Source organism: Squalius cephalus (assembly GCF_949319135.1).
Source record: "Squalius cephalus genome assembly, chromosome: 21".
In the NCBI taxonomy this organism is placed as follows: Eukaryota; Metazoa; Chordata; class Actinopteri; order Cypriniformes; family Leuciscidae; genus Squalius; species Squalius cephalus.
The window spans coordinates 7,230,886-7,256,943 of NC_137142.1; the positions used below are offsets into that span (position 1 = coordinate 7,230,886).

At 36.5% G+C, this 26,058-nt stretch overlaps 1 protein-coding gene across 4 annotated transcripts in view; it reads right to left on the reverse strand.

Moving 5' to 3' along the window:
* LOC307148749 (serine/threonine-protein kinase pim-3-like) overlaps positions 1 to 25,350 on the reverse strand; it is a 142,741-nt gene extending 117,391 nt beyond the window's left edge. Inside the window, exons 1-10 of one of the 4 annotated variants that reach the window (XM_079854541.1) lie at positions 25,139 to 25,349; positions 24,913 to 25,032; positions 24,463 to 24,798; positions 23,528 to 23,713; positions 23,251 to 23,345; positions 23,034 to 23,084; positions 22,432 to 22,813; positions 22,150 to 22,329; positions 21,455 to 21,599; positions 15,200 to 15,425 (exon numbers count right to left, since the gene is read on the reverse strand). In XM_079854541.1, the coding sequence (XP_079710667.1) occupies positions 21,496 to 21,599; positions 22,150 to 22,329; positions 22,432 to 22,813; positions 23,034 to 23,084; positions 23,251 to 23,345; positions 23,528 to 23,713; positions 24,463 to 24,798; positions 24,913 to 25,032; positions 25,139 to 25,304 (1,620 nt within the window). In that variant the 5' untranslated portion in view covers positions 25,305 to 25,349 and the 3' untranslated portion in view covers positions 15,200 to 15,425; positions 21,455 to 21,495. Of the gene's footprint in view, positions 1 to 15,199; positions 15,426 to 15,862; positions 15,941 to 21,218; positions 21,237 to 21,454; positions 21,600 to 22,149; positions 22,330 to 22,431; positions 22,814 to 23,033; positions 23,085 to 23,250; positions 23,346 to 23,527; positions 23,714 to 24,462; positions 24,799 to 24,912; positions 25,033 to 25,138 lie in introns of those variants that run through there. The other 3 variants (XM_079854542.1, XM_079854540.1, XM_079854543.1) reach the window with 3 other exon arrangements.
* Between the last annotated feature and the right edge of the window lie 708 nt (positions 25,351 to 26,058).

Sequence of the window (26,058 nt, forward strand, 5' to 3'; positions counted from 1 at the left end):
TTTTTGTTTTGTTTTGTATTCTCTGTTTTCTTCTTGTCTTTTCCTGATTGTAATTTTTCATCGTCGTCGAGTGCGTGCTGAATTGAGTTGATGCTGCTGTGAGATCGAATCTTTCCGGATTGGAGTTCCTGGATTTTGTCCTAACTCTCATGTTCGCGGAGGGAGTCGGGACTGGCGAGCCGCACGAGTCTAACAACGAGTATTGATCGATTGCCTGAAACTGACATTATCGTTGCCGAACTGGATGGTAGGAAATTGAACTAACAGCTCTCACACTTTTCACTGTTACTGGGAGGAATTTCATTCACGAGGAGAAACGGACAAAATCATTGTCATTACCCATTTCAGCCATAACTTCAGAGACTGCACTCAACTCATGTCGAAATTGAAAGGTTAAATTCCAGAAAAAAGAATTTAAATGTGAATTTATTAATTATTTGTTTTATTTTGTGTTGCCTGATCAAAGGTAATTGTTTTTTTTTTGTTGTCCATTCTTTTATTTTGTTTTGAAAAATTAGAAGTTAAGAAAAGAATTTCAAAAGGAATCAGATTAGGAGTTTAGCTTGAATTGATTATATTCTAAATTAAAATTTAATTATAAGGTGAAGTGAGTGTTACAGGTGGTGACTAAATTGAATTCTAAATTTTATTTTATGTTTCTTTTATTTTCCAAAAGAACCACTGAAATATGAGTGAAACTTAAGAAGTTTTAAACAAAAGTGTTTAAAGAAATTAATTTGTTTGAGACGCACACTTCATTGTATTTTATTTACTTTTCTATTTCCTGTATTTTATTTTATCTATCTCTATTTTTCTTGAATATCTTGAAATTCTTGAATACAAATTTTTCATTATACTAAATCAGTTACAACTTAAACCTTGTGTGAGTGACTCATTATTGTTGGGACATCCTATTCTCTACAGGCAAATTCTAGGCTTCTGATTTGACTGGTCCATACGCAGACATTGTATCAAATTTAGTGAAGGGTTACACTAGGTCTTCTAAACATTAGATCACTCACACCTAAGGCAGTTATTGTAAATGAAATAGTCACAGATAATAGCTTCGATGTACTTTGCCTTACTGAAACCTGGCTTAAACCAAATGATTATTTCGGTCTAAATGAGTCTACTCCATCAGGATACTCCTATAAGCATGAGCCCCGTCTGATTGGTCGTGGCGGCGGTGTTGCAACAATCTATAGAGATATTCTCAATGTTACTCAGAAAACGGGCTATAAGTTTATTTCGTTTGAAGTACTTGTACTAAATGTTACGCTCTTAGATGTTCGAAAAACATCCCTATTATCTCTAGCCTTGGCTACCGTATATAGACCGCCTGGGCCTTGCGCTGATTTCCTAAAAGAGTTTGCAGATTTTCTCTCAGACCTATTAGTTAATTTCGATAAAGCATTAATTGTTGGAGACTTTAATATCCACGTAGATAATTCAAATGATGCGCTAGGGGCTGCGTTTACAGATTTATTAAACTCCTTTGGGGTCAAGCAAAACGTTACCCGACCAACTCATCGTTTTAATCATACACTCGATTTAATTATATCACATGGAACCGATCCAACCGATATAGATATCATTCCACAAAGTGACGATGTCACTGACCATTACATGGTAGCTTGCATATTACGTACTCCTGTAATATATCATGCTGCGCTGCGTTATCGATTAGGCAGAACAATCCTTCCATCCACCGTAGATAATTTTTCAAATTGCTTATCTGATCTGTCTCAGCTGCTCAGTGAACCCAAACAAACAGATGAACTTGAGGAATTAACTAGCACTATGAGCACCATTCTCTCTGGAACATTGGATTTTGTTGCACCCATTAGATTAAAAAAGGTCAGAGAGAAAAGTAAAGCACCATGGTACAACAATACTACGCATGTTCTAAAGAGAGAAACCCGTAATTTAGAGCGTAAATGGAAAAAAACTAACTTAGAGGTCTTTAGAATCGCATGGAAAGACAGTATGTCACGTTATAAAAAGGCCCTAAAAGAGGCCAGGGCTGAGCATCTCCGCAAACTAATAGAAAACAACCAAAACAATCCTAGGTTCTTATTTAACACCGTGGCTAGACTAACAAATAAACAGATGTCTCCTGAACAAAATATTCCATTACAGTTTAGTAGTAATGATTTCATGAAGTTCTTCACTGAGAAAATAGAAAACATCAGAACCACAATTGTAAATGTTCAATCCTCAATCGCGCCTTATAATTCAGCCTCAATTATCACCCCGCAAGAACAATTACCTACAGTGCTTTACAACTATAGAACAAAAAGAGTTAAATAAACTTATCACTTCATCTAAAACAACAACATGTTTACTTGATCCTATACCAACTAAACTATTGAAAGAAGTGTTACCTGTAGTGGAAGAGCCTCTCCTCAATATTATTAACTCATCTTTATCTTTAGGTCATGTTCCAAGAACATTTAAACTGGCAGTTATAAAACCTCTCATTAAGAAACCACAATTAGAGCCACATAATCTAGCAAATTATAGACCCATTTCAAGACAATTTGACAATTTCTCTCAACTTCCGGTATTATGGGGATCACCACTGAACAATGGAGGCAAAGGATCGGACGATATTTCCAACCAGCGTCCAAAGGAAAGTTCAATACAGCCACAATTAACATTCAGTATGGTATGCTACGGGCCGGACTACGGCTGGCGGTGGCTGTTGGCCTTCTCTTAACCCTTAACCCTTAATCAGTGTTTGGGGTCAAAATGACCCCAATGGACTTTTCCTTCATTTTTTAAAAGTGTTACCTTCATCGCAGGGGCATGAAACTCTGTGACTTTTCCTAAATAATCTATCTAAACATGCACAAAAAAACTGGGCTTGATTTGGTTGTTCTAAAGGTGTGTAAAAAAAAAAGTACCACTTAAGGTGTTTGGGGTCAAAATGACCCCACATTGAAAATGAATGGGAAAATGAAAAAAATGACTTTTTAAAATTTTGTTTGTCAAAAAAATAAAAGTAAATCCATTATAAATCTGAAAATTTTTACAAATAAACCAAGGTCTGGTCCTAGAGCATAAATAAAAAGTAGAACGAACTTTCTATCTCATACACACACACACACACACGCACACAAACACACACATGTAAGTGACTGCAACAGAGAGCATTTTTACAGAAATTGGCAAATAAAATAAACAAAACTGGCATAAATCTAAAAAAATTTACATTTAAATCAAGGTCTGGTCCTAGAGCATAAACCCAAAGTGGAATGAACTTTCTATCTCATACACACACACACACAAACACACACAAACACACACGTATGTCACTGCAACAGAGAGCATTTTTATAGAAATTGGCAAATAAAAATCAACTAAACTGGCATAAATCTGAAAAATGTCACATATGCAACATGGAACAAGCTTGCCGTCCCCACCCACCCCCCCACACACACACACACACACATACACATACTACAGTCATGTCATAGTGGTGACTTGTAAATGTATGTATAATAATTTGCAAAAGCAAGATAATTCAAAATATATCAGAAAACAACAACAAATTATAACTCTGACAAAACTACATATTTTTTATGTATTTCAAAATGTTTAAATAAATATTCACAAAATATATATCATAAAGTTGTGAGGAGAAGTTTAAGCATCAAGAAAAATGAAGTGAAAATGAATGAGTCTCTATGGCCCTCTATTGGATATATGTGGTCATTGCAATTTCTTTCTTTAATTATAATTTCTAAAGTTTTTCCACAAACCAGCAGATGTCAGTATTCTATCCCTAACACATAGAGCAATGTCCAAAAACTATTTAGATTTAATTAAGATCATCATTTAAGTGATTTTTTCTTTAAAATATCTTTTTTCATGAGCCAATTTATGGCCTAGTTATGTAATTGTGCAGTAAATAGTTAAAAAACTTCAAAATTTCCACAAAAACACAGCATAAATGTATAGTTGAGAAGTAAATAAAAAAAATGATATATAGTTTTCCATATAAAAATGTATATTTCCTTATGTAATCGCTCTTTAAAAGTTTGGGGTCATTTTGACCCCAAACACCTTAAGTGTTATCCTTTTTTAACAGTGATTAATAAATTTACGTCGAAAATTAAACAACCAAAGTGGTGGGATAAAGACTGTTCATCTCAGAAACTTGTAAAAAAAATAATGCTTTAAATCAATTCAGAAGAACTGGTAATGTGAGCAATTTGAACAGTTATGCTCTTGAGAGGCAACATTTTAAAAACGTATGTAATAGCAAGAAAAAGCAGTACAACTCTAATGTTTTAGATAATGTGTTACATGTGTGACATGAATACACAACAGTTGTGGAAGAAAATCAAAAGTCATGAAAAATTTAACACAAAGACAAACGATATCAAGGACGACAGGTGGCTAGAATATTTCACAAGGCTATTGTCCGATTCAAAATCTAACATGGACAAAGACTTTGAAAATGTTGTAGTAAATTGTTTAAACACTCATGAAAGTTCAACTTTTTATCAAGTTGAAACTTTTAAACAAGTTGAAGTTCTGGAAAGCAACATTACCTATGATGAAATACTTAAAACTATTATGTCTATGAGCAATGGAAAAGCCCCTGGTCCTGATGGAATTATTATTGAGATAATGAAAGCAGCATCACACACATTATGTCCTATCATGCTTTCTCTATATAATAAAATATTAGACACAGGAGACTTCCCTGAGACCTGGTGTGAGGCCGTGATTTGCCCATTATATAAAGGTGGTGATAGAAACAATGTTGAAAATTATAGAGGAATCTCATTGCTTAATGTACTTGGTAACATTTTTACAAAGATTTTGAACAGAAGATTAACAGTTTTTGTAGAAATAAATAACATGTTTTATGAAGAACAATCAGGTTATAGGTCAGGTTATTCCACAATGGATAATATTTTTATCCTACAGTCAGTCGTTCAGAAATATATTACGAAGAGAAAAGGAAGGATGTACTGTATTTTTATCGATTTCTCCAAAGCTTTGTTTTGATAGTGTCCAGCATAATCTCTTGTATTTTACACTCATTAGGAATGGTATTGGTGGAAAAGTTTTTGGTGTACTGAAATCTATGTATTCTAAACTTAAATCATGTGTGAAAGGAATTGATGGTTTAACTGAGTATTTTGGATGTACCATTGGTGTACGACAGGGCTGTATGGTGAGTCCTCTTTTGTTTATTCTTTTCCTAAACGAATATATAACTATGATAAAGAAAAGCTGTAAGGGTAAAGGTATACAGATTGAAAATATCACAGAAGTGCAGACCTTGTTGTATGCTGATGATATGGCCAATGTGTCAGATACAATTGGTGGATTGCAGAAGGAAATTGAACAGCTTGAAATATTCTGTAACAGATATGGTATGAGAGTGAATTTGGGCAAAACTAAAGTTATGGTTTTCAGAAGAGGGGGCGTTTTAAATAAGAACGAAAAATGGTATTTTGCAGGGGAACAGATTGAAGTGATCAATGCTTATAAATACCTGGGTATGTGGTTTACACCAAAATTGTCTTGGTGGAAAACCATACAACATTTAGCAAACCAAGGAAAGAAGGCAATGCTTTCTTTATTAAGGTTTGTTCGTAAGCAGAAATGTAATATTTACAACTATTCTGAACCAACGATTAAGAGAAAGAGCACAGAATGCATGGTACACATCAGTCTTAGATAATAAGAAGTTGAATATATATTCACAATGCAAATCAATGGTGGTACAGGAGAGCTACATTGCATCTGTATATAACATACAGTTGTTACGATCTTTGTTGTTATTCAGATGCTCTGGACACTGTTTGGCTATTGAAACGGGTAGATGGAGTAATACACCAATGACAGAAAGAATTTGTAGTTATTGTAAACTAGCTAATATCTCTGCGATTGAAGATGAGAAGCATTTTTTGTATGACTGTTCTTTGTATATGGATCTGCGTAAGAAATATCTGAGTGATCTCACACTTGTTGGTGATGTTTGTGTTGATGTGTCACAGGTTTGTGAGTCAAAGCATGCATGGAGATTAGCATTGTACATATATCATGGAATGAAAAAAAGAGCATCTGTCATGCTATTGTAACGTTGGAACTATGGGCCGAGAGGCCATGTATTCCTGAAATAAAATAAAATAAATAATAATAAATAAATAAATAAAATAAAAAAGACCCATTTCAAATCTACCTTTTATGTCTAAAATACTAGAAAAAGTTGTGTCCGCTCAACTGGGCTCTTTCTTGCAAGAAAATGACACCTATGAAAAGTTTCAGTCTGGATTCAGACCGCATCATAGCACTGAAACTGCGCTCGTTAAAATCACAAATGATTTACTTTTAGCTTCTGACCAAGGCTGTATCTCAATATTAGTTTTACTTGATCTTAGTGCTGCGTTCGATACTATAGATCATACAATACTCTTAGATCGACTACAAAATTATACTGGTGTTCAAGGACAAGCATTAAGCTGGTTTAGATCGTATTTATCTGACCGCTACCATTTTGTTTATTTACTGTAAATGGAGAAAAATCGATCATAACTTCAGTAAACTATGGAGTGCTGCAGGGATCTGTGTTAGGCCCTCTGTTATTTTCAATATATATGCTGCCACTTGGAAATATTATAAGGAAACATGGAATTAGTTTCCATTGTTATGCTGATGACACTCAAATCTATATTTCATCACGGCCAGATGAAAACGCTAAATTATCCAAATTGACAGGGTGTGTTAAAGATATAAAAGATTGGATGATGCGCAATTTTTTTGTTTTATTAAATCCAGACAAGACAGAGGTACTAATCATCGGTTCAAAAAACCACCCACAAAACCTCTCACAATACAACTTTAACATAGTAGGATGTCCTGTTACTTTATCCTCTACAGTAAAAGACCTGGGTGTTATATTAGACTGCAACCTGTCTTTTGAAAATCATATTTCATATGTTACAAGAACAGCCTTTTTCCACCTTAGAAACATTGCTAAGCTACGTAACATGCTATCAGTTTCTGACGCAGAAAAGTTAGTTCATGCATTCATGACCTCGAGACTAGATTACTGTAATGCTTTATTAGCCGGTTGTCCTGCAACCTCAATAAACAAGATACAGTTAGTCCAAAATGCCGCCACCAGAGTTCTTACTAGATCAAGAAAATATGATCATATAACACCAATTTTATCATCACTACATTGGTTACCTATAAAGTTCCGTATTAATTACAAGGTATTGCTACTGACTTATAAAGCCCTAAAAGGCTTAGCTCCAGTCTATTTAACCGATCTTCTATCGCCCTATAATCCATCGCGCTCTTTAAGATCACTAAATTCAAGGCTTTTGGTCATACCTAGGATATCCAGATCCAGCAAAGGAGGGAGATCATTTTCACATTTAGCTCCAAAACTCTGGAATAGTCTTCCAGATACTGTTCGTTGCTCAGACTCGCTCTCCCAGTTTAAAACTAGATTAAAGACGCATCTCTTCAGCCAGGCATTCATATAATACTTTTAATCTTACAGTTAAATCCGACCTCTAGTTCATAAACGCCAGAGGAGAACTGGCCCCCGACTGAGCCTGGGTTCTCCCAAGGTTTTTTTTTTTCTCCATTAGGTCACCTGATGGAGTTTTTCGGTTCCTTGCCACTGTTGCCTTTGGTTTGCAAATTTTTCCTCCACTATTTCCTCCCACATAGTATCCTGAACATTCTTTTAATTTTTCCCTAAAAGCACACCTAAAATCTTAATTTCCTGCACTTCTGTGAAACTAAAACACCCCGCTAAAACCGGTACCCTCCCAAATCTCATGTATCCAGTTTTCTCTTTATTTATCTTTGCTCCTGACCCTTGACAATACCATTTAACTTTTTCCATTACATTTTTAATAGGCTACTCTGCAAATTTTCTACTATTATTGTAGTGTCATCAGCGTACTGATAAATCTTATTTAGCTCCTTTCCTCTATTCATCTCAATTCCTTTTATTTCTTTACAGTTTTTAACTATCAGTCCTAAAGGCTCTGCAACTAACGTATATAATTGTGCTGATAACGGGCATCCTTGTCTTATAGATCTAGTTAAAATAAAAGCATCTGTTAAAAAACCATTACACTTTACTTTTGTTAATGCATCTTTGTATAAAATTTGTAACCATTTCATAAAATTCTCCCCAAAATCAAACTGCTCTAAAATCGAAAATAAAAATCCATGTTCCACTCTATCGAAAGCTTTTTCAAAATCCAAACTAATAACGTAACCATTTTTGTTTTCTCCACTGACATAACTTACCACGTCTCTTATGCTGCTTGTTATATCAGCTATGTCTCTTCCAATTACTCCATATGCCTGATTTGTCTCTATTATACTTGGTAAAACATTTTTCAATCTGTTTGCTAAAACCTTTGCTAAAATCTTCAAGTCTGCATTTAACATGGTTATTGGTCTAAAATTCTTTAAAAGCGTCCTATCACCCTTTCATTTATATATTATTTTCATCAAACCCATACTCATTCTTAAAAACCTCCTCATATACTTCTTGTAGAATCAAACTTATTTTATCCTTAAAAACTTTATAAAACTCATTACCTATCCCATCTATGCCCGGACTTTTCTTGCTTTTCAAATGATTTATTGCTTGTGTTATTTCTTCCTGCTGTATTTCTTTATCACATTCCATTTTGTCTGTCCCCTCCACTCTTTTTGTTATTTGTTGTAATAATACGTTTCTCATTTTTCCATCCGTATCTTTCGTTTTAAATAATTCTTCATAATAACTTCTTACTTCTTCCAAAATTCCCTTTGTTTCCTTAATTAACTCACCGTTTTTATTTTCAACTCTTTTATCATTTCCGATTTTGCTTTTCTCCTTTCTAGGTTAAAGAAGAACCTGTGCATTTTTCTCCTTCTACTGTATATTTTGCTCTACTTATTAACATTGCTCCATTACATTTACTTTCTTCAAATTTCTTCAATTTCTCCTCCATTACTATAACATTTTGTACATTTACCTCTTTCTTATTTAATTCTTCCTTTAGTTTACCTCTTATCTCTTTTTCTTTATCCCTTTTCACTTTCTGGATCAACTTACTATACTTTATTGAGTATTTTTTTATTTCATATTTTACGTTCTCCCACCACAATCTCTTGTCTTCCCAATACATTCCATTTTCTTTTTCTTCTTCTATTATCTTTTCAATCCCTTGTTTGTAACTTTCGTTTTTTAAAAGCTCTGTGTTTAAAATCCAAACCCCAGGTCCCTTAATTTCATCTTTAAAATTGATCCTCATTAAAACCATTTTATGATCACTCAAAGAAGTTTCTTTAGAAGATAAATCTTCTATAAAATAGTCTAGGTTTCTTGTACATAAAACGTGGTCTATTCTTGTTTGACATAAAAAATTCCCGACTAGCTATTTTCTAGAAAATTCTCTTTTCTTTTCTTTTCTCTCTCTCTCCATACATCTATTATATTTTTCCCCTCCATCAACCCTTTTAATTCTTTTCTCCCTGTATCTGACTTAAAAACCATTCCGTCCCCCATATCTCTTTTACTAAAAACCGTATTAAAATCACCCGCCAATATTATTTTCCCCCATCCTTCTATCAAGTCTCTTAAAACATTAAAATACCTTTTCTTTTCTTGTTCTTCATTAGGAGCGTGCACGTTCACTAAAATAAATTTGTCTCCTTCCATCTCAATTTCTACCGCCATACATTTCCCTTTTCTATCATTATACATTTGTTTTGTCTTGATGCCTATGTCTTTTCTTATTAAAACCGCAACTCCTCCTCCCAATTTTCCCTCTCCATTATTAAAAAGTAATTCCCCTTCCCATCTTTTTTTAAAATCCTCCATAACATTCTCTTTCCAGTTTGTCTCTTGCAATAAAATCACATCTTCGTTTTTGCACAGTTCCTTCAACTTTTCAAATTTAAAACCATTCATTAATCCTCTAGCATTAAAAGTCACAATTTTCAGAACCATAAAATAAAAGATAAAAAACCTTAAAATCCCCATTTTATCAGTCCATGCCCTCCCCTTCCTTTACAATTTCTCCACAGTCCTTTTTCTCCTCATATTTTGGTTTAAAAACTCTTTTTTTTGCTTTGTCCAAATTTGGAATTACCTTATTTGTTCTTCTTCTTTTATTTGTCATTCCTGTAGTACCGCCGTCGCCAATGTTTTCACTGCCTTTGTCCGTTCTCTCTTCTTCGCTGACATGTTCTTGCTCCTCTGCCTTTTCCAGTTCAGTTTGTAAAGTCTCAGTTACTTCTACCAGTGTCCCTGTTTCCTCTGTCTTTCGTTATTCCATTCATTTCGATTATGTCTTCAACGTCCGTGCTTATAATATCCTCTCTTTGTGTTCCTTCCATGTCCTCGTGCTGCTCCTCTTCGCTGTCTGCCTCATGCATCTGCCCGCTCACCTGCTCTTCCTCCTGTTGTTGGTCTCCGAACCAGCACTCGCACCTGTCCAGCACGAGCTTGCAGTCTGGGCACCTCACCACTTTACAGTCCCTTGCGAAGTGGCCCTTTTCCGCGCACTTAAAACATTTGAATTCCGGACAGTCCTTCATCATGTGTTCAGGGCTCATACACAACCTACAGGTTCTCACCTGCTGGCTATGTATCACCCTAAAATACTGAGGACCCTCTTCCATCTCGATTTTCGTGCTATAGGGCAGAGAAGCCACTTCTTTCGGGAATCGTACTCTCATGTATCTCGTTCCGTCCTCTATGTGGGTGCCTGTGTAGACTCTCCGCTTGATCTGGGAGATGGGAGTAACCCCCCATCCCTCCAGCTTTTGTAGAATCTCGTCGTCCTCCAGGTACGTGGGCAGATGCATGAAAGAGACAACAAATTCTTTATTATTCAACTTTTTAACTTCACACATCTTTCCTTTTATCATCAGTCCGTCAGCCAGTTTATCAATATCTTCCTCTTTCTCAAATGTAATTTCATATTCTTTCGTAATTTTTGGTCTTACCTCTAGTATACTCGTCACTTCCATCTTATCCGTCAATGCTTTTATAATATCCTCCGCTCTCCCGTCCTGTACCTCCGTCAAATCAATCACAACCGCTGCTTCTTTTGTGTAGGTCCTTTTGCGTCTCTTTTCAGGGTAATCCTTTTCTCGTTGTCTTTTGTCCAATCCATTTTCTGTTCGCCGCCATGTTTCTCGTGCCAAGTCCTTATCCGTCACCATTAATCCGTCCATTTTACCAAAAAACAAAAACTGAAGCAATCCGACAAATAACAAAAATATTACCAAAAAAATATAAACAAAACACTTATTTGAGTACAAAACAACACAAACAAAACAAAAGTTTGGGTGAACCTTTTCCACCCCTCTATAGCCAACTCACTTCCTGTAGCTCACTAGCTCCCTCTAGCGTTCTCAAAGTGGTTTGGCCGTAAGCGAAATCTGCTGCCAAAAACGGGCTATTTAAAAGGTTAGAACATTAGTGAAGTAAACTAAAAAGCTTACATAAGCCGGTATTCCCAGGCGGTCTCCCATCCAAGTACTAACCAAGTCTGACCCTGCTTAGCTTCCGAGATCAGACGAAATCGGGCGTTCTCAAAGTGGTATGGCCGTAAGCGAAAACTGCTGCCAAAAGCGGGCTTTTTAAAGAAATTCAAAAAAAGGGAAATTCTTCACTTTCTGAAGAAACTCTGCTGCCAAGACTGGGCTTTTGGAAGAAACTCAGACAATATTTCAGGATTTTTGAACAAACTCTTTTTTAAGCCATTACATCAACACCTCTCATAATAGAAGTGGGGGAACGGATTCCAACAGCTGTTTTTTTCCCCTCAGTTTCTGTTCCCTCCATATTTCTGACAAACTGAGGTTCTAATATTTATCAAATTGATGCTGTTTAAGCTCCATCCACACACAGAATAGCATAAGCATATTTAAGCCGATACATCAACATCTCTCATCATTGGGGTGGGGAACGGATTTCGACAGCTGAACTCTTTTCCGTCGGTTTCTGTTCCCCCTATGTTTCTTACACAATGAGGTTCTAATATTTATCAAATTGCAGCAAATTACTATCCTCAACAGCCTAGTGGTCAATGCCCAGACAATATTTTTTTTAGCTTTGGGCGACCCGAGTTCTAGTCCCGGCTCATCAAACTTTCTTGATACTATACTGTCCTATCATAATAAAAGGCAAAAAAAAAAAAATTTCTAAACTGATGCAAGTTAAGCTCCATCCAGCATTTTTTAAGCCATTACATCAACACCTCTCATAAGGGGAGTGGGGGAACGGATTCCGACAGCTGTTTTTTTCCCCGTCGGTGAGAAAAAATTCTCAGTGCATTTTGGGTCAATTAAACCTTCCCTGAGTGTTTAAATAAACCATTCTGATTTGTGAAAGGTTCCACAGTTCAGTTTGGTCAGTTAACCCTTCCCTGTGTGTTTAAATGAACCATTCTGATTTGTGAAAGGTTCCACAGTTCAGTTTGAGTCAATTAACCCTTCCCTGTGTGTTTAAATTAACCATTCTGATTTGTGAAAGGTTCCACAGTTCAGTTTGGTCAGTTAACCTGTCCCTGACTGTTTAAATTAACCATGCTGATATGTGAAAGGTTCCACAGTTCAGTTTTGGCAGAGACAATTTATATAAGAGACATGCCACTTCCTCAATCCTCAATACAACTATATAAGGAAAACCCGTAACGGCAAAGATGGCGGTTGTATGCACATGTCCCGCCCCTCCCGCTGGAAAGCCAATCATCTGCTTTTAACAGTCAGCAGCTGACCACTAAGGAGCGAATGTACAGTGACGTGACATAACTGCCATATTCAACCTGTGCTTTCGCGCTGTGGCTGGCGCTGAGCCAAAGACGGACGCGCTCAGCGCTTGTCATAGGCTATATCACAACTGTTCAGTGTTTTTAACCACATAATGTTTATTTTAGGTTTCAGACATTTAAATATAATTGTTTAAGTGCTTGGCACAACACCGGCATTCTGGATAGAGACGTAAATGAAGTTGGTGTCGTGAACGTGAACCCTTGCGCATGCGTAGTAAAAGTATAACCTGTGGGGGAAAAGGCGTTTTAAACCTTATTTTGGGGCAAAGTCATCTAACTTTTTCAGCGATTTTTATCATATTTTACTGCTGTTTCTATATATGCAGTTTTTATGTCCCGGTGACCAGTGAAAGTGCAGTTCTGACTCTCTGCCCATTCATTTAGATAGGAGCCTGGTTTTGTTAGTCCGAAATAGCTGCCCGGAGGCGTTGCCAAGATGGCGGCCGAGTGGCACGACTTGCCTAAAAGGACTTTGGTTTTGGTCAGTTAACCTGTCCCTGACTGTTTAAATTAACCATTCTGATTTGTGAAAGGTTCCACAGTTCAGTTTTGGTCAGTTAACCCTTCCCTGAGTGTTTAAATATCCCATTCTGATTTGTGAAAGGTTCCACAGTTCAGTTTGAGTCAATTAACCCTTCCCTGTGTGTTTAAATTAACCATTCTGATTTGTGAAAGGTTCCACAGTTCAGTTTGGTCAGTTAACCTGTCCCTGACTGTTTAAATTAACCATTCTGATATGTGAAAGGTTCCACAGTTCAGTTTTGGTCAGTTAACCTGTCCCTGACTGTTTAAATTAACCATTCTGATTTGTGAAAGGTTCCACAGTTCAGTTTTGGTCAGTTAACCCTTCCCTGAGTGTTTAAATATCCCATTCTGATTTGTGAAACGTTCCACAGTTCAGTTTGAGTCAATTAACCCTTCCCTGTGTGTTTAAATTAACCATTCTGATTTGTGAAAGGTTCCACAGTTCAGTTTGGTCAGTTAACCCTTCCCTGACTGTTTAAATTAACCATTCTGATATGTGAAAGGTTCCACAGTGCAGTTTGGGTCAGTTAACCCTTCCCTGAGTGTTTAAATGTCCCATTCTGATTTGTGAAAGGTTCCACAGTTCAGTTTTGGTCAGTTAACCTGTCCCTGAGTGTTTAAATATCCCATTCTGATTTGTGAAAGGTTCCACAGTTCAGTTTGAGTCAATTAACCCTTCCCTGTGTGTTTAAATTAACCATTCTGATTTGTGAAAGGTTCCACAGTTCAGTTTGGTCAGTTAACCTGTCCCTGACTGTTTAAATTAACCATTCTGATTTGTGAAAGGTTCCACAGTTCAGTTTTGGTCAGTTAACCCTTCCCTGAGTGTTTAAATATCCCATTCTGATTTGTGAAACGTTCCACAGTTCAGTTTGAGTCAATTAACCCTTCCCTGTGTGTTTAAATTAACCATTCTGATTTGTGAAAGGTTCCACAGTGCAGTTTGGGTCAGTTAACCCTTCCCTGAGTGTTTAAATGTCCCATTCTGATTTGTGAAAGGTTCCACAGTTCAGTTTTGGTCAGTTAACCTGTCCCTGAGTGTTTAAATATCCCATTCTGATTTGTGAAAGGTTCCACAGTGCAGTTTGAGTCAGTTAACCCTTCCCTGAGTGTTGAGACATTATAGTTATCATCCTTAGTGTGAACTTAGTCAAAGTTAATTGAACTTAGTTACCTGAACCTAGATTAATCAAAGCTTAACAAAGTGACCTAAACATTTTAGTTGTAATCACACGTTTTTATGTGTAATTTTACATGTAACGTTTCAATAAATCGTAGTTATAATTTAATTATTTTCAATTTCAGTTAATACAGGTGGAGCTGGGAAAGGTGTAGTCAGTGTTTCTGAAAGCTGCAACTACAACAAATGCTGACAAAGTATTTGAAGGTTGAGCACGCAAGCTCATTGGCTACTGATACAGCAGGAACCAATCAGCTGTGCCCTACAGAAAATGATGGACCGATCAGCCTGTTTCATGACATAACTTTTTATTTGTTTTTGGGGAACTATTCCTATAAGCTTCAAGACTGACCTAAATCTTTCTAATAATACAAAAATAGCATATTTAACTTAAATAACCAATGGGGGTGTCAAGCAACAAATTGTATTATTATTATTATTATTGCCCACAGACTCTAGTCTCATTTATTATAGGGTTATGTTTTAGACAGGCTGTGTAAGTTTGCAACCATGTAGATGGAGATTTTAACAAAATAGGCTTTAGCCTTTTCACTTCAAAGTTTTCTCATAGACTGAGACTGTTGAAAAGCATTTCTTCTTTTGTATTCATTGAAAGCATTTATTCAAAGGGGTCATATATACAGACTGGTCATTTATAAAGCACTATATACATAAAGATGACTTGTCTTGACTTTTAAAACAAAGCAAAAGTGGCTGTGATGTCTTGATGACTTCTTTCCAGTCTTCAGTCTCTCATGTTCTGGCTCAGACGTGGACAGGCTCTGATCTCTAGTGTGGCGGCTTGAGTTCCTGTCAGGATGGGGTTGGACTTCAGGCTTCAGGTCAAGTCTCGAGCTCGAGCCCTCCACCAAGGACAGCAAGTATGTTATTTCCTGTCCAATACAAAGATTACATAAGCAAGTCAACTCATGAATGTTTTTTTTGTTTTTGTTTGTTTATTTAAAAAATAAAAAAAAAGCTGATTTACACAACAGAACTGAATTCTACAATTGCATCACTGATTCTATTTATTACCATGAAGCCGCTTTGAAACTATCTGTATTGTTTAAAGCGCAATGTATATATGTTTGTATACATATATACATACATATATATATATATTAGTGCTGTCAAACGATTAAAATATTTAATCGCGATGAATCACAAATTTGTATCTATTCTAGATAAAGCCTTGAGACAAAGAACCATATAAGTCCATATTTTCACATTTTGAATAATACATTTTTTTTTTTTTTTTTGGACTGTGAACATTATATAGTTTTATTTTAAAACTATATTTTGTTGTTGTTGACCTGGCTGATGTTCTTACCTTTAATGCCAGGAAACCAGGTCTGGAGCTTCCTTCTGAACTCAGCCTTCTCTTCTTCAATGTGTTTAAAGTCAGAAACTAGTGAATTAAATGTGCTTCTTGGGGAGGCAGTGGACATGGGTGCTTCCTCTTGGGATGAGGTGGGTACAGGTGCTTCCTCTGGAGACGTGCTGGGCACTGGTGCTCCTTTTGATGTCCTGGCAAACGTTGGTGGTCCCTTTGGGGGCCTTAAGGGCAAAGGTGTCAAGATGACGTCCCTTTTCAGATGCAATCTCATATTATTAGGGATCCTCACTTTTCTCCTGAATAAGGGCCTGGCAGGTACAGGTGCTCCCTGTGGAAAGGCAGCGGGCACTGGTGCTTCCTCAGGGGATGCTGCATGCATGAGTGCTTCCTCTTGGGACGAGGCACGTACAGGTGCTTCCTCAGAGGATGTGGTGGGCACTGGCGTTTCCTCTGGGGAGGCTGTGGGCACGGATGCATCCTCTTGGGATGAGTTGGGCACAGGTACTTCCTTAGGGGACACAGTGGGCACTGATGCTTCCTCTGAGGATGAGGTGGGTACAGGTGCTTCCTCTGGGGACGTGGTGGGCACTGGTGCTCCTTTTGATGTCCTGGCAAACGTAGGTGGTCCCTTGGGGGGCCTTAAGGGCAAAGGTGTCAAGATGACATCCCTTTTCAGATGCAATCTCATATTATTAGGGATTCTCACTTTTCTCCTAAATGAGGGCCTGGCAGGTACAGGTGCTCCCTGTGGGGAGGCAGCGGGCACTGGTGCTTCCTCAGGGGATCCTGCATACATGGTGCTTCCTCAGATGACAAGGCAGGCACTGGTGCTTCCCCTGGAGGAACAGTGGGCACGTGTGCGTCCTCTTGGAATGAGGTGGGCACAGGTGCTTCCTCAGAGGACACAGTGGTCACTAATGCTTTAGGTACAGGTATTCCCTGCGGGGACCTGTCTGGCATGGGTGCTCCCGCAGGGGACTGGCCAGGCATAGGCTCTCCCTGCTGGTACCTAGTAGGAGATGGGGCTCCTTGTGGGGCCTCCACTATTCCCCACTGGCCTGAAGTGAGCCCACGCCCGTTCTTCTCAAATGATGAGCGTAAATGATCCTCTACCTCCATTATTGGCCACCACCTCCCTGCGAGGAGGGCTGTGATGAGCTCATGCTCATCTAAGGGGCTTAAAGGTTCTGTTTCTCTGAAACAGGTGGGCATGGTGGACATGCTCAGTTTGATGGATAAGCATCTTTGATGACTGCAAGACATGTTGTGCAAAAAAAGTGTATAACCGAATGGCTGTTCGTGTGCAACGGTGAACTATCTGTGAAAAACTGTGAGAGAAATAGAGAGAGAAGAGAAGAGATGACTTAAGTACACCCAGGAGCTCCGGAAGCTGGTTGCCTTAGTTTTATAACATTCATTAAATGTGTCAATCTATTTATTTATTATTATTCTTTACAATAAGCGATATGCCTAGTGGCAGTCCATCAGAGGAAGAAAAGGAGACAAAAATGATTAAAAAGTAATATAGCAACGAAGTTGATGAAGTAAAAAAATTTCTGTAATAAAAGTGTTGTTATTATACTTTTATTTTTAAATATACTAAAGTAAGTAATTATACAGTGAAATAATTTAAGAACTTCGGAAACTACCTTGACTATTGACAAGTTGTGTTGGTGATAGATGTGATTATAACGCGTATCAAGACTTTATCTAGACTTTAATTATCAGCAAATATATACAAATTATTTGTCTTAGTTTTTATTTGTCATTTTATTATTATATAATTGTATAATTAAGTAGGCTATAATTATCAACAAATATATATATATATATATATATATATATTTGTTGATAATTATAGCCTACTTAATTATACAATTATATAATAATAAAATGACAAATATATATATATATATATATATATATATATATATATATATATATATATATATATATATATATATATAATGTCTTAAATACAAAAATGTAGAAATTTTATATAGATAATTATAGCCTACTTAACCCTAAAACAGGCAACGTGACCTGGGAGTCACATAGTTTTTATTGTCTTTTTTGGGGCATAAGAACAATTTTTTTCATCAAATGCTTTTTATCATTTATCACAGCCTGGTCTGTCTTGAGTATGCTGGTCACATGATTTGCTTCAAGTTTTTTGTGATAAATTAGTCAGCCTGACCTAAATCCAACATGGCTACCGGTGATGCAGGACAGTCAGATTTTGAGGAAAGTAAATATATATTAAACTTACTTTTCTTCTGGAAAAATAATAAGAATACAGCTAACATTCATTTTGAACATTGTCTTAAGGTGCTGAAGAAGAAAATTAATTAATATGTTGTTCATGTTGTTATTTAGCACGTTTTGAAATACACTCTCAGAAAAAAAGGTACAAAAGCTGTCACTGTGGCGGTACCTTTTCAAAAGGTACACCTGTGTACCTAAAGAGTGCATATAAGTCCCTCAAAGGTACATATTGGTACCAAACGTGTACATATTAGTACCTAAATGGTACATATTAGAACCCTTTTGAAGGGTACTGTCCCAGTGACAGCTTTTGTACCTTTTTTCTGAGAGTGTATATGTGTCTCCTGAGTCACGTTGCCTTTTTAGAGTATAAAAAAGGGATTAATTTTGACCATCTTTGTATTTTGAGTTTTTAATTCACTATATTACAATTAAATCCTAATCTAATCATGACAAAATATATATCGTTGGAAAGGTCTAAGACTCCTAAATAGATATTTTAGCACTGTTTTTTGTTACAAATTATGTAGGAACAGTAATAGATAAATTTATGACAAGAGTGCACCTCAAAATATCTACATCATAACAGGAGTTCTGGCATTTGTCACAAAGTCGACACACACTTTTGATAATTGAAACTTTGGTTTTCATGCTAAAAGTTAATAATAAAACATATAATCTTGTATTTGTCAATAAAAAATTAGCAAATAATATTATCCTCTAAAAAGTATAATATATATATTATCCTCTAAAATAATATTATCTTTTTTATCGCCTTTCATCATATTTTTATCATAAATTAGAATTTGAAAGCTTACAAACTCAGAATTCATCTTGTGAAAACCGTTTTGAAATTGGACATTGCTTTACCATAGAAACGGTGCTCTAAATTCTTTTATCGGGCTCCTCCCCTTTTGTGCTTAATCATGTTTCATAATTTATGATCAAAACCTTTTCTAATCTTGACAAAATATTGTCAGAAAGGTCTGAGTCTCAAGGTTCGATATTTTCGGGGCAACAAACCAACATCTGGTCAAGATGTTGTAAAACATAACAAATAACAATTTCCCTGGGTCAGAATTGTATGGAAAAATGTGTCCATTTGTCTCTGTGAGTTGTTTACATCAGAAGTTATGGCACTTTATATCACATTAGATTTTTCGGGTTTGGTGCAAAGGGTTAAAAATAAAGCATTTTGGACATTATTTCAGCTTGGTACCCGATTTAATCTTAAAATAGACACTTGAATGATAAAGAAATAACAGGTTGTGGAAAAAAAATCACCCTATACGCTTGAGAAAACGAAAAAATAGTTGATCCTCTACACATATTTGGCCATTTTTTGCTATTTTTGTCCAGAAATAGGGTCAATATGTTGTCAAATGTCAAAAATAACCATTCCATTAAATTCCTGGGGTCAGAATTGTATGGGAAAATGTGTTCATTTGTCTCTGTATGTTGTTTACTTAAAATGTTATGCCACTTTCTATATCATTTTTTTATTTTACGGGTTCCGGTTGGGTTCAGCAAAGGGTTAAAAATGAAGCCTTTGGGACATTATTTCAGCTTGGTACCTGGCAGATTCTGAAAATAGACACTTTAAGGATTTAAAAAAATCAGGTGGCATAAAAAAAGCCGGGGGGTGCGCGTGGACCCCTATTTCCATCTAGACTACTGAGATTGTAGCTGGTTTTCTACTCTCAGAATATGATGTTGATGATGATATTATAATAAAGCTAATAAAAGATTTTACAGGATCCACCTCTTAGTTTCTTCAGCTGTTTTAATTCAGTGATGTATAGAAGCTTGTTTCTGCCACAGAATAAAAGGTAATTGTACCTTTTTATCTCACAATTCACATTTCTAAACTCCTTATATCCTGCAATACTGACTTTTTTCTCATAATTTCTAGCCTTGATTAATTTGGACAAAAATCATCCCTGCACAATGTCCATTGCATTATGATGGTGGGAGTGGTCCAATGTGTGTACATACAATGCAGTTTTCTCTAAGCAGTTCTCAGAATTGCGTCCTTGGGACGAGGGCGTTAATTTATATATATATATATATATGATGTGCATGGATAAATCATTTATAATAAATTATTTCTTTATTGCAATATTCAATAAAAACAAGAATTGTCCAATTGTCCATTTCATGGTGACTTTATATGTTGTTCAGGCAACATGTGCATACTATGATTATCTTCACTTTATGCATATTTATAATTAAACAAAATGTGATATAAATTAAATAAAACCGAATCGGGAAATACATGCATACTCTGTTTATCTTCAATGTATATTTATAATACAGAGAATATAGTATATTTATACATGAAAATTAGCTATTTTGGCTTTAAATGTAAACACCATTGTTAATTCATGTGTATCGTCCTAATAAATAAATAGTTTCATTTTTTTATTCAGTTCATTTTACAAAGTACAAATGTTGGTGATGCTTCGTTCCCTTGTTCATTCGCTGGTATCCTTAGGCATGCTCCGCTTTTTACATGGACTTCGCTGACTTGCACCTACATTTTCCTTTTGAGGAAATAGACATAATCAGGTTTAATAAGCTGGAAGGAGGTAAAAAAGACACATCACTTAACTTGTTTTACCACGAGGGGTCTATGAATTTGACTGAAATATACAAAGTATTCTAAATTGAGGATAACAAACAAAGTAGCTTAGTTGAAGACCGTGTTTGTTTTTAATAGATCTGAAAATAATTTATTATAATAAGAGATCATTTTCGACAATTACCCTGAATATCTGGGGGAAAATGTGGGTCCCTCTCAATGTCTATGGTGGTTGCAGCCTTAGCTGAAGTTTTTACCTTGGAGGTCAGGAAACCAAGTCTTGCGTTTTCTCTTGAATTCAGCTTTCTCTTCTTCACTTGGTTTAGATTCAGATACTGGTGAAATGAAAAATAATAATTAAAATACAATTGGTGGAAATAATATATTAATAATCTAAAAGAAAACAGTATATTTTGTTGTTGTGGCGCTGGCTGAATTTCTTACCTTCAACGCCAAGAAACCAGGTCTGGAGCTTCCTTCTGAACTCAGCCTTCTCTTCTTCAGCGTGTTTAGAGTCAGAAACTACTGAATTAAAAAAACAAATAATTAAGTGGCACAATTGGTGAAAATAATATATATATATATATATATATATATATATATATATATATATAAATGAAAGTGACTTGACTATAAAAAGAACATTACAATGAACAAAAATTTGAAAACCTCACTACAAATAATCCAGAATTGAAGACAAATGCTAATAATCCTACTCTGACTGTTACTCTTCCTCACACCTGAAATCTCTGATCGAGTGAATCTCCTGAAGTTCTCCATCCTACAGTAGATCATTTCTAATCCACTTATGTTGTAAGATCTGCTCTAACGTCGGGCGTTTAGTTGGATCCAGGGTTAGGCACTGGCTAATCAGATCACTGCATTCTGTACACATTTTATTAAGGAGAGAGCTGGTTAGTCATGACCATGTGACACTAATGTTGGCATCTATGAAAACAGCATCTGAAACATGATTAACATAAGGTAAGGTGTTCTTTATCTTTACTTTAAAAGTGAAGTATGTATTTTCTTCTGCACTAGTGGCACATTGCGAAATTTCAAAATAAAGCATATTTTACAAAACCTACGTCATCCCGTCATCCCCAACTCAAACATCACAAACGCAGCTCTTACTGGTACTTGTGAAGGCATGTTTCAGGTCCAACATATTAGGAATACTTTTAGCTGTGTTGCATTTGTCTTTATGAACATTTGTCTTTTGATCTGTTCACTTTGACGAGTTCATGACCTGTTTAATCTCCGAAAGTAGAAATGCAGTGAATTTTGGCTTTCACTTCTGTGACTAAAGCTACATTTCTTATAGTATTTAACTATATATAAAACATTTTACACACTTCACCTTTACCTGTGTCTGTACTGAGCCTTTTGCTTTATGTGTGTGTGTTTATCAATGTTATCAATATTATTCACTCACCGTTGGATAAGCTGGTGTTCTGAAATGTAACTTTGGCTTCTTTGATTTCCGTTTGATTGTGAAAAGGAGGACATGCGTTCACCATCTCGTACAGCAACACTCCTAGAGCCCAGACATTTGCTGGGACGGCGTGAAATCGAGGTTCTGTGAAGACTTCAGGAGGGCAGTAATCCAGTACTCCTGTAAGCAAGACATTTGTGTGTTGTTGAGCAATTTTTTCAAAGTGTCAAATAATCAGCAAGTCATTACATCCAGGTTTCCACACACTCCCAAAATGCTCACCAATGTAAATGTCGCTGTCATAGCCATCACTACTAAGCAGCTGACCAGAGCCAAAGTCTATCAGCTTGAGCTCTAATGTGTCTTTCTTCAACAGGAAATTGTGTGCATGAACATCATTGTGAAAAACGTCATGATCAATGCAGTGTTGCACTGCCAGCACAGCCTGTCGCATGATGACCCGTGCGGTCGCCTCGTCCAGTTGAGGATTACGAATGATAAAGTCCAGCACGCTCTCGCAGGGTTCGGGATACTCCATCACCAGGGTGAATTTTCGAGGGTGCTCAAACCAATCGTGTAGTTGTATGATGTAGGGGCTTATGGGTTCTTGCCTCATCATTAGCAGCAGAGCCACTTCTGTAATGAGAGGTTCGGGATGCCCAGGCTAGAGAAAAGAAAAGAAGACAGAAGATTAGCTGGGTAAAAATCTGAAGAAAACTTCATTTTTAAAGGTACTTTTCTTTGATCTTTGTAGATCCGATCAACAGAGCCTTTCCAGGCTTATTTGTCTATTACATTTACACCTAAAGCTTCCTACAGGTGTACTGACTACAGTAATCAGCACTTAAACAACTAAATACACATTCAGCTTTTGGCCAACTTACAATAGCAAGATAAAGATCGTTGCAAGTCTTGCGCATCCGCTTGATGGCAACCTGCAAAAATGAAAAAAGAAACACACTATTCAATAACAGTAACAGCATTCAAGCGCCTGACCTTGCACATAACATTTACGATTTGAGCATCTAAGTATCAAACCATGTGTATTAAATATGTTTTGATGCATGCAAGAGCAAAATGTTTATACAAATCAGCAAAAACCTTTTTGCCGTCAAATTTGCGTGTTCCCTCGAACACTCTTCCGAATCCTCCGGATCCAATCATCTCTCCCGCGTTATAGAGAGACTCAAAGGAGTCTGAAAAACAAACAGGAAAATATGAGAAATATATGAGCTTGCTAGATCCTTTGTTTTATATTAAAAATATCAGTGCAGGTCGAAAAAATAATATTAATATTCTCTGAAAACAAGCCTCAAGATATCTTTAGTGGAAAACAAGAGGATAATACTGTTTAAAACAATAATGACTGCAGATTTACCATGATCTGGCTCGACGCCGGAGTGATCTGGATCAGAATCTGGCTCTGAGTCCAGATCTAGTGGAGGAACGAAAGGCTCCACAACATCCACAGCTTTACTGTCAGAACAGCAGCGGGACAGACTCGTCCACAAGTTCCTGATGAACCAACAAATTCTTTCCATCTTCTTATGTTTTGTAGGTTTTTCTGAAAAAAAAAAAAAAATGTTTTAAAAACATCTCTGACCTCACATTTAACAATGATATAACTTCCATTTTACTGTTAAATTCATATCTTTAATGTCACAAATCCAAAGTAATGCAAATATTTCCAAGCTTTCCGCCTGACGACGCCCTGTTTCTGCTTAATACCTGCATAAATGTCCCTTAGCGGTGACGAAAATTTTTCACAATATTAAGTAATAATCATTTTATTTCATGATAATGATAGTTATTTTTTTGTTATTTTGTTTGATCTTTTATTAAAAAGAGAGCATACATTTCCAGGCCTCATTTGGCACAGTTCTGGCAATGGTAAAGGTCATATGAGCCATCATGTCTTAAAATATATTTCACATTTATTTTTTAGGAAATATAATATATTTAAGTAAACATTGATTTTATTAAATACAGCAATGTCTTATTAAAGACATAACTTAACTGACTCTGTTTACATGAATACTGGTCACAACAGCCATTTTGACACAATTTTGTCAGTATTTGACCATACAAACGCAATACAGAACTCTATTCAGGATCGTGCGTGTGTTTTCGGGTGTGTGTCAGACAGCGCAAGTGAGTTCATGGCTAATTGGCTTAACAAAAATATATTCAAAGAACGTTTTGTCCAACTAAAATATTTCAGAAGAATTTCGCTAAGAAACAGTAAATGTGCTGTCAAACATTAACTTGTCAAACATTTTAAGCAGTCACCATTCTGCCTTATTTCAGTCTCACCTGTCGAGCTCTTGTTCTCATCCTCCATGGCACCGTGAGCAGTCGGGACGTTTGAAGTCTCGACGGGAACTTGACCAGGCAGTGGAGGACACATCCACTCTTGGAAGCTGTCGGATCTGGACAAACTTCTGTTTCCGCCACTGCCTTGTTCATGTTGGCTCTCAGATCTGTTGTTACTGCTCCTCTTCTCGACGATGTACGTGCCTGTGCTGCTCAAGCTCGACGACAACCCACAAAACCGCCGCACCACATCCCTCACACAGCGGGACAAAGATGGTGTGGACATGATGCCCGGTGGAGAATCTGTGGAAGCAGCTCCACTAGATCTGCCTGAGGCTGGAATATACCAGACATTTTTAATAATATTAATAATCAATGTCAGTGGTCACACCAAAAAAAATGCAACTTTCCATTTTAAGCAGTCATCATTCTGCCTTATTTCAGTCTCACCTGTGGAGCTCTTGTTCTCATCCTCCATGGCACCGTGAGCAGTCGGGACGTTTGAAGTCTTCATTGGCTCGACGGGAACTTGACCAGGCAGTGGAGGACACATCCACTCTTGGAACATTTCTAATAATATTAATAATCAATGTCAGTGGTCACACCCCCAAAAAATGCAACTTTCTATTTTCAATGACAAATAATTTATGATTCTTTAATAAAAGCCTCTTCTGACCTCTGCGAGAGCGTTTGGATGAAGTGGACGGACGTCCATCATCTGGCCTCTGCAACTCTCTCTTCCTCTGAGCCGGACCTGTGGACACAGAAACAAACTCACAAGACAGAGGTGTTAAATGTCCAGGAATAAGCTCCTGGCTCTGTGCCTGGCTCGGGCCTGGCATCCTCCTTCAAACTGTAATAAAAACAATACAAATACAATACAAAATACAAAATAATACAATAAAATAAAATTCTCCTCAGAAAAAAACCCTCCCCCCAAAAAATAAAATAAAATAAATAATAAAATAAAACTCCAAACTCCCTCTAAATTTAGAAAAGAACAATCAAATAGAAGTGTCCTCAAAAATAATATGATAAAACTATAAATAAAACTATGTAAATGAGTATATCCTCCGATCTCCTTCTAGAATAAAAGTCTCCTCTCTGAAATCCTCCAAACAGCTTCAAAATCGCAAGATCAGCACAGAAAATATTCAGCAGAAATCTCTGAATTCGCCTCGCCTCAACCAACAGAAAGCGATCTAGCCTGTTGATATTTGCAGACAGAATTCATAACACGCGTCGCAATAACAAATTCATAACACGCGTCGCTTTAGCAACAAAAATTCGAAGCATTACAGTTACAGTATTATTCGAAATACCTGAAGTCGCGCGTGAGCGGCGCACATCGAATCTGGAAACAAACTGAATCAGGACTGAGTGTTATTGTTAAATAACCATTTAACAAGTGATATAATAATGTATCATAACTGCTTAGCTAAAAATTGAATATGTTAAAGCATTAAATAAGGTACCACGAATCAGTGAATTTGAGTTTGATGTATGTAACGTATATTATTATATCAGTAACAAAAATATATAAAAAATTGTAATCGTTCAAAAAAGTATTAGACATTTATGTCAATGCTATTCAGA